A 14,668-nucleotide genomic window follows, 5' to 3' on the forward strand; every position below is an offset into this window, starting at 1 on the left:
TTCTGCTTTACTTTCTGCAATGTAGGATACAAAACTGCCATAGTTAGTTGTATTCTCTAACTGCTGAAATCTGATATGCCGTAGACCGTAGTTGACTGTAAACATACATACAACTGATATCTGCTTGAGACTGACACATGCACACACACTGCACTAGCCCTGAATCACTCAAACACACTGTACTCACTGTATTCTACTGCACACACACTGGTACCCAATATTTGTCTGAATCTGTTAGATTTGCACATGTGCTACATCTGTTCTGAAACACTCAAACACGCTGACACAGCACACGTATTTTACTGCAAGCACACCGACACCCGGTATTTTCCTGAATCTGACAAACTTGCATACATGCCATATTTGTCCTTTTAAAATTGCATTTTGAATGTTGTCTTGCAATTGTCATTGTCTATTTGCAGGAGGGTTCCCATACCATTCGCGGGTATGGGAATACTGGTATGATGAGCTCCTTGATGCGGTCCAGCGCATCGTGGACCGAGCGGGCTTCGGTACCTTCTACCGAGGGCTCTCCAGGTTGTCCACATGCAGACCTCTCCTTGCTGCTTTGGCGGAGAGGTGGTGGGACACCACCGATTCTTTCCATTTTTCTGCTGCAGGGGACATGACGATGACCCCTTATGACTTCTCGATGCTTACAGGCATCGGGGTAGGGGGGGATCCGATCCCTTTCGACACAGACATGGATGAGTGGACCGCCGCTCAGGTCCATCTACTGGGGGAGGCCCCACCACTAGCTCGTCCAGGTTTTGTCCGATACTCCTGGTTCGAGACACAGTTTCGGGTCCAGCCCGCGTTGGAGGAGGTGCAGATGACCCCAGAGGACGAGGAGAGGTATGCTCGCGGCTTCCTCATGTTCCTGTTCGGGACTACCATCTTCGCCGACCGGGCGAACACCGTGCCTCTCTGCCTTCTCAGCGCACTGGTGGACGTCCGGGATATTCTGCACTACGATTGGGGCGGCGCTGCTCTGGCCACCCTGTACGGATATATGAGCTCGGCTTCTCGTGGCAGCGGCCAGCTGCTTGGAGGTTACTGGCGGGCTTGGGAGGTACATTTCTTCTCCACTATTTCATTCCTGTCTCGTACTTTCCGTACTCTGTACACTGCACACACTGTAGTCTGCTTTACACTTGCTGTATACTGTACACACGGCACACACATACATTCTACTTTACACTGACTGTACACTGCTCACACTGTACACTGTACACAATACACTGCACAACACACGACTCTGCTATTTCTGCTTTATTCTGTATATTCTGCTTTTTCTGATAGTCATACTGACATCTGTTTTGCAGCTGTGGGTTTACGCCTACTTCCCTAGGCTTGCACCCGTGCCAGTTGCGGAGCCTCCTCCGGCTGTCCCGTTCTCGAGTCGCTTCGACGGGAGATGCACCCGGCGACCACGGGAGACATTCGGCTTCTTCCGCCGATATTTTGACACCATCACCCCGGCCGAGGTATGCTTTACTTTCAGTTTATTTAGCTTCGCTTTCCCACTGCATGTTTCAATAACAGTAGATAACAAACTGTCTGTCATTTTCAGATCACATGGCGGCCATGGGCCTCCTTGCCGTCGGCGATGCGGGGTCGGTTCCCTGGTGCTGAGGAGACCTCGCGTTTCCGGATCTTGTTAGAGGGTCCGGTCTGTCGGGCTTGGTACCTGGGGGAGCGTTTTCTACGCCAGACCCTGGGGTTACGTGAGCAGATAGTCCCGGCTCACCCTCCTGCAGAGATGAGGGAGACTGAGGGGCTTACCGCTGAGCAGCTGGATGATTACTCCATCGGCTGGGAGGAGGCCGGCTTCCGAGGCACCGGCGACTATCAGGAGTACGTGCGGACGTACCTGATGCGCCCCCTGAGCGGTCGTCGAGCAGAGGGGGCCAGGCCTGTAGCATCGGCGGCTGGGGCCGGAGCGGGAGCAGGGGCTGGATCTTCGAGGAGGGCCCGGGTCCGTGGCAGGGGCGGAGTGCGGGGAGGACGAGGAGCTGGCTGGCCTGCCCTGCCTGCTGTACTGACTTTCCAGGGGCAGGGTGGGTCGACCTATCAGATCCCCTTCGCCCCTCCACCGGCTGGTCATGAGTTCATTGACATCCCCGACTTACCGCCGGTATGTATCACTGCACTTCGTACAGTTATTCAATTCAGTTTACTTGATATTCCACAGAATACTAATGCATCTGATACCTTTGCAGGCTTCTTCTGAGTACACCCGTCAGTCGTTGGCGATGAATGCCTCGATGATGGGGATGCTCCAGCGAACATTTGACCTCCTAGCCGTCTACAGCATACCGGTATGTCCTTCTGACACTGGCCTGAAACCATTCATACACTGCTTTACATAATCTGATGCACGGCACGACACCTGATACACTGATCTCACAGCATCTGACACACTGCATACACTGCATTCTGCACTGTACCCTACACTGATAAACTGCTCACGACATTCTTACACTATACTCATACTCTGCGTTCTGCATTGCTAAACTGCTCACGGCATTCTTACACTGTACTCTGCATTGCATTCTGCACTGATAAACTGTCTACAGTATACTGATGCATTTCTTTTTCATGTACTTTTCAGCCTCCTTTTCAGATTCCCATGGCAGGAGGTGCTCCAGCTAGGCCTTCTGTCCCTGCCCGGGGGAGAGATGAGGAGGGCCGGATATTTCCCCGTACCAGGGGAGGGCGTACTCACGTCGGGAGTAGCTCGCGAGCTCCAGTCCCGGATGATGATGATGACGAGGAGCCAGAGGCGGAGGCAGGGTCATCGGAGGAGGAGACCAGAGACGGTTCTAGCTCGGGCTCTGACGACGACGCTGATGATGCTCCTAGACCCTCGTCCAGGAAGAGGACCAGGACAGACTGACGGCCCTTCGGAGTGCTTGACACAGATGCAGATTTTTGCTATCTCTTCTTTCTTTCCTTGTACTTTTCTTTTTGTTGGTAGATAGATTACCTTGTACTGCCGCAGGCAGATTTTGTTTCCAAAACTTGTACATTTGAAAAGATAATGAAATGAAACGGACTTTTTATCTGAAAAAGTGTTTACATTTACACATTTCATGCATTGCATCGCATCTCATCATGTTACACCTCAATGTAAATGGAATTGATTGGCTGTCTGAAAATTGAACACTTGCACTGTAATAATCAGATAACTAGACAGCCAACAGCAAAATAACCCAAGCAACCCACTGCCTGATTCTGGACATACAGCCCTTGCTCTACTGGGGATTAATCTGCATACAGCCCATAACACAGCATTCGATTCATTCTGCACACGGCAATTCTCAAACAAACAGCCCAATCTGACAGGACGGACCTCAAAGATGGAACCGGTTGGAGTCGAGACACGTTCAAATGTAGAGAATGGCACAGCATTCTGAGCATAAACGATTTTTGAAATCGAATGAGGTTTTTTCAAACCGGGATATCGAGCCTACCACTGAACACAGCGGGGAGGACTCAAACAAAGAGGTACACGACCTAAACACAACGAGGCACGCTCGGGAGAGACTCAAAACAAAAGACGAGACCGTCAAATGAAAGAGACACGACACACAGACGCGTAAACGAAGATGGGAGACCTCGGACCACGAGGAGCCAGTTCAATCTGGGTATTGTTTCCCACCCTTTCTGATTTGTGATTCTCACATCACTCGGTTCTCGAGCTCGGATTTTCTCTCAAAACCCTTTTCCTCACTTTTCTCTCAACTTACACCTCTCTATTCTTCATATCTCTCATTTTTCAATCCCTCCCCGGGGTGATTAATAGAAAGGTGTGGGTTCACGCCCGATGCCGTTAGCTCACAGCTATTTCTTCTGGCGGGCAGAGTGCTCTTCTGGCAAGTACGTCAATGATGGGGGAAAGACAGAACGCCTGGCTCAACTGTGCCCCTAGTTCATCATTCTAACCATTCTTTCGTTTTTGCTTTCTACTAAAACGGTTTTGATCAAAACGAGAGTCAGATTAACATACTTGTTCGACTGTTGATTTGAAAAGCATGCAAGTCAGACAGCAAGCACTGAAAATTTTCCTTTTTTGGGTCCAAGACAATGGTCCAGTTTTGGAAAATGAAATAGTTTTCGAGAAAATAGTCAACCTCAGTAAAAATTTTCAAAAACTATTTTTCAAACAGTCAATGCTCGACGAGCATGGAGCTTACCCTTCAAGACGCGCAACCTCGGATCAGAGGCAATGGAAAATTGCCCCTGGTTTGAAGGAGGGTGTGAGGCAACGGAAAGTTTCCCCTAGTTTGAATGGCGGCTCACGGCGGCTCGTGGCAACGGAAAGTTGCCCCTTGTTTGGATGGTGCCGCAGCAGTCTGTAAACAGTCTTCATTGGCGATGGTCGAGCTCTTGGACACAGCGACGACGAAGACGGTCACAACACATATATGGACACAGTCGCCTTTGAAGGGTGTTGGCGGCTGGACTTTGAGATGAAATCGAAACCATTGCATGGACTGAGACGCTTATGAAAGCGTTGGGGGCTGGACTTCATGATGAAGTTGCCTACGTATCCCAAACATGGGAATCAAGCCTTACGTAGTTCCAGTTAAGGTCCACTCGGGTATTTTAACCTTCACTTTGTTTGGCTCTCACTTTTGCCAAGGCGCCCAATGCGGGTTTTCGACCTTGCGAGCTTCTTTTCATTTTCTATTTCTTCTTTTCTTTTTCTTTTCTTTTTTCTTTTTTTATTCTTTTTCAATCTTTCTTTTTGTATTTTTCTCTTTTTTGTATTTTTCTCTTGCTCTAACTTTTGCCTGGGTCGCCCTTCCGGGTTTTCGGCCCAGCGAGCCTCTCAAAGGGTAAAAGTGTAGCAAGTCCATGCCAAATGGTTTTTTTTTTGAAATTGAAGCCTCTCTGTGTCTAGGAGAACGGCTGTTGCACTGATTTGCGGAGAATCCATCAGGGTTACTCTACGAGCTTCTTCCGGCGAGATCTACTCCTTCTGATTCGGCTTTGGTGCCTCTTGCTCGAGGGCTGTTTCGAAACTGGCCACACGGGCCTCCATGGCGTTTGTCCGTTGAACTTTCTGAACATTCTGAACGGGTTCAAACTCGGAAAACAAATAGATTGAATCTTGAGGCTGAGAGCGATCCTAGGCTGCGCAATCTCAAGAGCGATTCCACACAGGTCTTCGCAGGGCCGCGTAAGACATTTGCTTTTGAAAGTTTTTAAGAAAGTGACAAATCGCTCGCGCCGAAGATAGTGTGGAACCAATCTGGATCAGGCCAGGATCCTTCTCAGTACTCACGCCGACAAGCATGGCTTTATTCATAAAAAGGCTTAGCACGCCTCTCTTTCTCTCAAAATGATCAAAATTTTACAAAACCCGAGGAATTCCTTCCTCTTCGTTTTCATCACCGCAGTGTTCAAAAGGTTTGTTTTTTGAAAATCTTAGGTTATTGCAATGAGTTTGGCACACAGGAGAGCAGGCGAGATGTACTGTCAGCCCAATCAAATTCTCTGGCATTTATGCTGAAAGCAAGCATGAAGTTGAGATAGCAACAGTTGTTTCATTCGGTTTTGTTGGCGCAACTGGCCCCTCGGCAGAAACAGACTCAAGACAAAAACAGATAATAATTACAAAACAAAATGGTGTTCGAGGCAACAACCCCAGAATCACCTGGTATTATATACAACGGGGACTGACTCGATACAATCAGACAGACCCTTAAGCAAAAAAGTCTGACTCAAGACAAAGAGACAGACTCAAAACAAAAGACTGACTCGACATCCAAGCCAAGATTTACAAAACTCGGTTTCACCGATGCTCAAAAATGCGTGCCAGACGCTTCATCCAAAATGTACCAAATGTTGCCCGCAGGCGGTTCACTTTACATACTCGCAGTATCTGAGCCCTCAAAATCCAACAACTGAGTGGTGACGGGCTTGCCCGAGGTGGGTGGTAGGATAACCTTGTTATCAATCAAATCCTGCACTTCATGACGAAGGCGGGAACATCCATCGGTACTGTGACCGGACTGTTGATGGTACGCGCAGTACAAGGTAGCATCATGAGTGGCGGGGAGATTCTTCGGGAGTGGCCGGGGCTCCAAAGGCTTAAGATGCCCATTCTTCGCCAATATTAACAATGCCTTAGACAAAGGCATGTGGAGGTCGTGAAAGACTCTGCGCCCTCGGGGCAGGTACTTTGCAGTTTGAGGATTCTTGCCGGATGCGCTGGCGAAAGGATCAGCTGGCGCCGCCCTGGCTTTTTGAACCTTTCCCGGTGCAGGGGTGGGAGCTACTGGAATTGTCTGCGCATGACGGGGCCCATCCCGGTTTTCTGTCTGGCTTGAACTGCCTTTGATTGGAGCGGGGAAAGCGTCATCTACAGCTTTGGTCACTATTGCAGACGTTTGTTGTTTGTTCATCCCTCTGGCCTTCAAAGCCTCGACTGCCCACAGCAGTTGCTCAATGGGGTCGACATCTATCTTTGCCTTGTCTTTTCCTTTGGCCTCAGCCTGATCAAGGATCGGGGTTGATACTGGCATGTCGTGGCTGTAGCCGGAAGCCACCTCTGGCTGGCTAAGCTCTATCACAATCCGCCCCAGTAGCGGGGGCTCCTGTGGTACAAAATTCCCGGCATACGGCGCCGCTGGCGGTGAAGCCGACATTCCATAGGCGAGGTCTGCCACAGACCTTTGGAGATCGCCTATCATCCCCATTAATTCGAAGGTGGTGGGCTCACGAGCCTGGTATAACTGGGGAGCCCAAACCGGGTGCACAACGGGCGACCTGGGCGGGTATGACATACTGATGTTGGCCTCACTCTGCGGAACGGTTCCCTGCTCCAATGCAGCCGTTATAACCACAATTTCTTCTGAACTTTGTGCCGCCATAAATCCTGCCTCAGCAAAGGGGAGACACTGGCTGTTCTTTATCAACTCTACAACTCTCTGAACTGAAAGAAAAACAGGCAGCATTTCAGCCCAAACTGATCAAACACGGGTGTAGCCAAACAATTGTACCCTACTGCTGATCACTGTTCCCAGATTTCTGTTCCCAAAATACTGAATCTGATACCCGCGGATAACTGATTCCTGATAACTGATTCTCAACAATACTGATTCTGGCGCCTTCGGGCCCGATACTCAAACTCGCAAACTGGTATATGCGTTCCTGTAGAGATACACTCTAAAAGCACATAGCAAGTAAAGAGAGCCAAAACACCCCTATGTTGGGGTAGGGTTTCCCTGTCCTATTTTGTCAGGAGCTAGGGTTTCACTACGCACACAGCGGTTTCAAACAACGTAGCATCGGGTAAGCAACCTGTCCTAGCTTGGAATGGTCACTATGGATTCCGAATATGCACTAGGTCGAATGGTCAAAAGGGTGCCCCGGTAAACCGGGGTTTGTGTTCCCATACTGTCAGAGCCCATAGTCGGTCAGCCTTATGGACATGCCTTGACAAGACAAGCCTCCGGCAAACCGTTCAGGAATGGCAGATGGCAAACACTGTGTTCCTAGGCGCACCAATGCACATGCAATGCAAAGAAACACATAAATGAAGTCAAAACAGGATATCACGAGTTCGAGTCAAACTCTCTAAAACTCCCCAGCAGAGTCGCCAGAAACTGTAGACGTCCCCGAACGCCCCGGGAGGATGAGTCCCGTTCTGTTCATTTGGGGTTACTACAGTTCGGACTCGACTTGTGTCACGGTTCTTAATCTGAACCAAAGAGTCCAAATCTGGCAAATCGTTTTGAGAAACAGATTTTTGAAAAAGTAGTGCCAAACATGGACTGCTTTGCTAGATACAGAGTCGCCACCTAAATATTTTAAAATGGGGGAATTTAGGAAACCCTGACTCGGTGCCGAAGGCCACATGTCCGTCATCACCGGAGTTGTCTCGGCTCGGGAGCTTGGGTACGATCGGGGAAGGTCAGCTATGAGCACCCCCTTTCGCCCGGTCCGAAGACCGGCCTCTACTAACCGTGATATCCGTATTTGAAAACTTTATGTGTTCTTATTCCGCTTATTAGCTTAGAATTACTATGTTATGCGCACAGCAAACAAGTATAGACTAGATTGCCTAATTTGGAAATAAACATTGCATATCCGTTCGGTTTGAAAATGCTTTGGAATTTGCTACTCGCAAGTAGGCTAAAACACGGATTTCAACGAGTTTTTCCAACTCAAACAATCCAACCTTCACCCACAGGCATTCAAGCAGTTTATAACACATAAGCATCTAGCCACATGTTAAGCATGCTGACATGGCAACATTCACACTCATGCGATATGTTAAAGCGGAAATACTTACATCGTACTCCGTGCCAAAACAAAGAACTCGTTAGCAAACATGCATGATCCAAGTCCATGTTAAGTGCCTAATGCATCGCATACAAAGTGTTGCTAAGATAGGCTCGGCTAACCTAGACATGTCATGTGAAAATGCACAATTAACACATATTCAGTTTGGAATTTGAAAATACATATGCAGTTAGCATGATGTACCGAGCTCAATGCATGTAATACAAATGCATGGATGCACGCATGCATAGCATGAGGTATGCTAATTTAAACGTGTCCTAATACTAACCATTAAAGCGGGTAAGTAAAAGGGAAGAAAGAAGTGAGGTTGGAAGACATACACACCACCCACGCACACTTATTACAGATTTGCCCTCACTCGGAGGGACCGAATAAATATTACAAATTAATTAACTACACCGGCTAATTAATATTACAAATTGCCTAATTTAATTAACAAATTAAATAGACTAATTAAAACAGGAAAACGCCTCGGGAAGCGCGCCGCCATGCGCAAGCTGCCTCTGTTTTCTCTCCTATGCTCCTCTGGAGGCTGTCAAAACCTCAGGGTTGCATCCCCAGGCACTGGGGAGTACCACCGGCTGAGTGGAATCATCACCGGCACTGGTATGTGTCCATCGGCACAAAATTGAGTCTGTCGGCAGAGAAAAGATTGCCGGCCGGCACCTTACACTGCCGGTCGGCAAAGAAAGTCTGCTGGACCTGCAACTCACAGCAACAGAGGGCAAAACAAGGCATGGCAGCACAATTCAAGGCATGTATGCACCAACCATGTCTCTTATCATTGTGATGACTCAAAGGGACATGTGCCTTGGTTCTCGGACCACCAATCACGCATTTCCATGCATGATGGCCCAAGGAACCAAGTATGCAACTTTGATTTCAAATGCATGCAAACCAATCAAACAAATTAGGCCTAATTCCTATCACCATTTCAAGGAACAAGGTATGCATGCAAGATGCAATGCAACCTAGGCATACAAGCTAAGGATGCAACATGGCATGGCAAAGCACTTATGCAAGCATACAAGCATACATATGGCAATGCAAATAAATGGAAAGATGGACTTATACATGAATTAGGCAGCTCTAAAATAGACCTAAAACAGTGGCCAAAAGTGCTAAAGAGTGAGGGCTAAATGGCACACACACACATGCACATAAGGACCAACACTTAAGCATAAATCAAGCAATATTCAAGCACACTTGAAAGGGACAAACATGAACAATTAGCATGCATTATAAGCCTCGAAATCATGCCAATACATGGTGCCAAACCAAGCAACAAATCAAGCCAAGCATGCACCAAACATGGTCTAAATACTTGAGGCAAATCATGGAGCTTTGAAGCATGTTTTATCACAACAAACATGGCATGCATTAAGCAACCTAAAACAGGTTTTTAGCATGTTAAAACAAGGCCAAAGGACTCCTTAGATGGCATCTAAGTGGCTCAAATACAAAGGCATACACCATGGCCAAAACATGGAGCATTGCAACACATGCTTTCAAAGCATCAAAGAGACATGCAAGGCAATCCAACAAGCATGGAAATGGGACTGAAATAGCATGTAGGATGATTCCAAATCGTCAAAACAATGCAAAGATGACATGCTACACATGCACATACTCAAGGCCAACAAGCCCAAACACAAAGGAGCTATATAATGCATGCAAAGATCAACCCAAACGACTATGGACAGAGCTAAAACATGGCAAAATAAGCACATAAACTTCACAAATGCAAGCCTAAAACATGCTCCAACAAAGGCTAACAACCTAGAACATGTTAAGGCACAAATAAGGCATTACATGGCAACTATGCTAAACATGCATGGAGTTCCAAAACCAACTTGAAATCATGTTATATTATGGATATATAAGCATGAAAAACAAACCAAACATGCTCAACACACACTCAAGCATAGGCTTCCTTGAGAGGCCAAAATACGCCCTTTTCAAGGACAACAAGGAGAGGGGGTGGCCCTCTCCTTCTTAGGACTTCAAAGCATCATCTTCACCACTGAAATCCCTCAAGATTTCAGTGGTGAAGAGACCTCAACACCAAAATCCCGGAGCTAACACAAAATGGCTCAAAATGAGGCCTTTCAAGGCCTAAGGGTGGTCAACAACCCTCAAACAACAAAACACTCTGAATAAACAATAAAGAGGGCTTAAAAACAGAACTTTTTTATGTTATACAACAAACACAAAAACAGCTCTAAGATAGGTATAAAATTAATGCAAGAATGGGGAAAAAAGGACTAGAATCTTACCCTTGAAGACCCCTTCACAAATGGTGCTCCAATGGCCTCCTTTGGCTTGAATCCAACACCAAAATCTCAAAACAAACTCTTTGGAACCTCAGCTCCAAGAGGAAGGTGAAACACTAGGTGTTTGTGTGCAATAGTGTGACACAAAACACCTAGTGTACAAATAAGAGGGAAAGAGAGATAGGTTGTGTATATCTAACCCTAACCCTAGAAAAAAACCAGAGCTTTGTCTGTCTTTTTCTCCCCCTAAAATGTCTAAAAGCTCTCTTTTTTCCTTAGAGAGAAGCCCTCTCTATATGTCTCTTGTAAAGCTTACAAGACAAGCTTTGTAAGAGGGAGATCCCTCCATACACGTGTATGGAGGGGAGCAAAAGCAATACAGCTGTCTAAAAATATCTGCAAAAGCAGATGAACAGCAATCGGCCGGCCAAAAATGCCATCTTGGCCAAAAAGAGTGCCGGTCGGCAACAAATAGTGCCGGCCGGCAAACTAGAGTGCCGGCCGGCAAACTATATTGCCGGTGGCAGTAAAAACCAGCCGGTGGCATCTAGCCACTGCCGGTGATGGGTGGGGATGGTCTACAAGCCCCACCTTGCCCTTCCAAGGCAAGATGCAAGTGTTTGGTGCAAAACCAGACACTAAACGGTCGAGTTCGGGGATCCTGAGGCAAGGCGCGCGGGCCGAGACCTCCGGGAACTCCAAACGAACACAAACATGGAGGATCACCGTGTGTTCAAACGGTGACGTCCAAGTCTTGAGGACGGTCAAAAATGGGGTGTCTACAATATTCTACATTCTTTGACACAAAATATTATTTATTTAAAATATATGTTGTTTGATGTATTTGTTATAAATATTATTTAAATCGAAATTATTGTGCAAGATTTGATTTTACAAAAATATTTTATAAAATTTATTATTTACATTTTGAAAAATACGATTGATCACTATTCATCTTTTGGCAAATTTGATATTGATTGTTTGTTTTCTTTGAAAATTTTGATATACTCACATGAGATGGATGGTTATTTTTATTAGAATTTCTACAATAATTATAAAGATTTTAAAAGGGGTATATATTTTCATATCTGATATAAATGTTATTTAAAGAGATTTTACTATGTATACAAATATTTTAATAGAGAAGTCATTGTGTATTCAAATATTTTAATAGAGAAGTTACTATGTATTCAAATATTTTAATAGAAAAGTACTGTACATTCAAATATTTTATTAGTAAAGTTATTATGCAAGTTACTGTGCACTCTTTGTTTTTTTTTTTTTACAAGAAATGGCTGAAAAAATTGAATTACTATTTATCAAAAGCGACCGTTGTCTATATTTTTAATCCCCCGCATGCCATATTTGAAAATGATTGGTGCTCGTGCTTCGCATGTGTCTCTCCCAACGGATATGAACCAACGGATATAATTTTATGATATATAAGGAGTACTTTGGTTGAAGAAAAAGAAGAAGAAAAGAAGTGAAGAAGAGAAAAATTTGTTATATTGAAATATTCTCAAATATTGTATTGTACTTCATTGAGTTATATTTTCTGTGAGAACATTTGTTGAGAGTTGAGCAAAATTGTAAAAGGGTTTTCTATCCCTTACTCTTATTATTCTTGTAAAGAGAGAGTTTTTGAGATAAAATCACTTGGATTAGATGTGGCTAGGCACCAGATTCTAAACTAGTTGAGATATTTTTGTGAGTGATTTTTGAGATAAAATTAATTAGTTAGGTGTGACTAGGTATCGGATTCTAAACTAGTCGGAGTGATTGGGATTATTCACTTGTTGTAAAGGTTCACTAGTACTCGTGAAGCTAGTGGTGTCTTATTATTTGAAGAATAGTGGAGAAATTCATGGGGAGGATACTTGAGGAGTCGACGTAGGCTCAGCGTGCCGAACCACTATAAATTGCTGATTTTGCTTTCTTTTCCCTTTGCTCATTTTATTTGATTACTCTGTTTGATATTGTTGAGTTGGAATATTATTTGATATTTATTTATTTATTATTTGGGTTAATATTTTTAATTTGGCAATTTATTTGAAAAATCCAATTCACCCCTCACTTGGGTTGCCTACCTGAGATAACAATTGGTATCAGAGCTTGGGCTCTTACATTTGACTTAACCGTCTAAGATTAGATCATGGCAACCAATTTTGATGTTTATTTTGCTAAAGGTCAATTGCTTTCTAGACCACCATTGTTTGATGACTCAAATTATACTTCCTGGAAAGCAGGAATAAAAATTTTCATTCAACTTTTAAATTATTAGTTATGGAGAATTACAATCAATGGTCATGAGATACCCTCCAAGACCATCCAAGGGCGAATGTTGCCCAAGGAAAAACATGAATGAGACAATAATGATTTGAGAAGCATTCGAATGAACGCCAAGGCCATGAATTTTTTATTTTGTGCTTAAGATTCTAATGAGTTTAATAAAATCTGTATATGTGAATCGGCCAAGAAAATTTGGGATAAATTAGAGACCATACATGAAGGGACAACTATGTTAAAGATTCTAAAATTAGTATGTTGATTCATGATTATGAGCTTTTTAAGATGGAATCTCATGAATATATTTTTGAAATGTTTTCTAGATTTACTAACATTATCAATGTTCTAAAAAATTTCTTGGTAAATCTTATATTAATGTTGAGTTGATGAGAAAAATTCTCAAATCCTTGTCAAAAAATTGGGAGTCAAAAGTGACTGCTATTCAAGGAGCAAAAGATTTAACATGATTGAGCATAGAAGAGCTTTTGGAGTCTCTCATGACCCATGAACTTGTAATGATGAATGGAAACAAAAAGAAAATTAAAGCTGCCTGGGGAGATCATGATCAATGTTGCTCCAATGAAGAAAACAACAACAATGAAGTTGCTAACCTATGCCTAATGGCATTTGGAGATGATGATGAAGTAAATAATGAATCTTATTCTTTTAATGAATTACAATCTACAATTGAGGAATTGCATGATAAATTTTTAAAACTTAGCATTAAAAATATTGCACTTAAAAAATTATTTTCAAATTCAACAACAGAAAACGAATCTTTATCTAATAAAATTAAAGAGTTACAAAAAGATTTTTTAAAGATAAAAGAAGAAAATAATATTTTGAAGTCAAAAGAGTCTCCTATCTTGAAAAAGGAATTAAATGATTTGAAACTTGAAAATGATGTTTTTAAAAATGAAAACAAAATCTTGAAAAATAAAAATGAAGTTTTTAAAAATGAAAATGATATTTTGAAAAAGAAAAATGATTCTTAAAAAAATGTCTCAAATGATTTGAAAATCGAAAATGATTCTTTAAAAAAGGAGAAAGCAATTTTGAATGAAAATATAGAAGATTTGAAAAATATTTTTTTTCAAAATTTACTTAAGGAAGAGATACTTTGGAAAAAATTCTAAAAAATCAAAATCGTACATTTGGTATCGTCGGAATTGGATATAAACCTTTTTCAAAAAGAAAAACTGTCAAAAATGATTTTGTTCATCCATCTTCTAGATACTCTCATCTCACATGTCATTTTTGTAGTAGAAAATATCATATTTCATCTTCATGTCCTATTAAAAGAATTCCTTTTGCTAAAAAAAAAAGAAATGGGTTCCAAAATCAAGCAACTTTGAAACTAACATTCACGGACCCAAAAAGGTTTGTGTACTAAAATTGAATACTTGATTTTTTTTTTGTAGGTGTGCTTCAAGGTGAAATCCGGTAGAAGAAAATGGTTTTTGGACAATGGATGTTCAAAATATATGACCGGAGACAATATTCACCACATTTTCTCGGATGAACAGTAATCATGCAATATTAAAAAACAACAATAAATAATTGGTAAAGCTAACTTCAGTAAAAGCTGGTTTCCAAATCTGAAAATATTTTATTTGATGATAAAATTTATGCTCTATTGCATATATGAATATCTTATTTCAATACATATATGATTGTCATGACATGCCATACCATGCCATACATGCTTTATATTTTGACCATGACACAAATCATTTGAGCCACACGAAAGTAGAGGAAAAAGAGAAGAAAACAAAGTTATTACTATTTTA

General features: G+C 43.1%; 1 protein-coding gene across 1 annotated transcript; it reads left to right on the top strand.

Annotated features, from left to right (window-relative positions):
* Nucleotides 1–1,342: 1,342 nt before the first annotated feature.
* LOC145814062 (uncharacterized) lies at nt 1,343–14,407 on the top strand. Its single transcript, XM_082910588.1, has 4 exons — nt 1,343–1,487; nt 1,574–2,137; nt 2,223–2,321; nt 14,300–14,407. Exons 2-4 carry the CDS (start codon nt 1,610–1,612, stop codon nt 14,405–14,407), a joined length of 735 nt encoding a protein of 244 aa, XP_082766714.1. The 5' UTR covers nt 1,343–1,487; nt 1,574–1,609.
* The last annotated feature ends 261 nt before the right edge of the window (nt 14,408–14,668 follow it).

The sequence above is a fragment of the Camellia sinensis genome, unplaced genomic scaffold (assembly GCF_055761805.1).
Source record: "Camellia sinensis isolate YWXY unplaced genomic scaffold, ASM5576180v1 Unanchor1, whole genome shotgun sequence".
Lineage (NCBI taxonomy): Eukaryota > Viridiplantae > Streptophyta > Magnoliopsida > Ericales > Theaceae > Camellia > Camellia sinensis.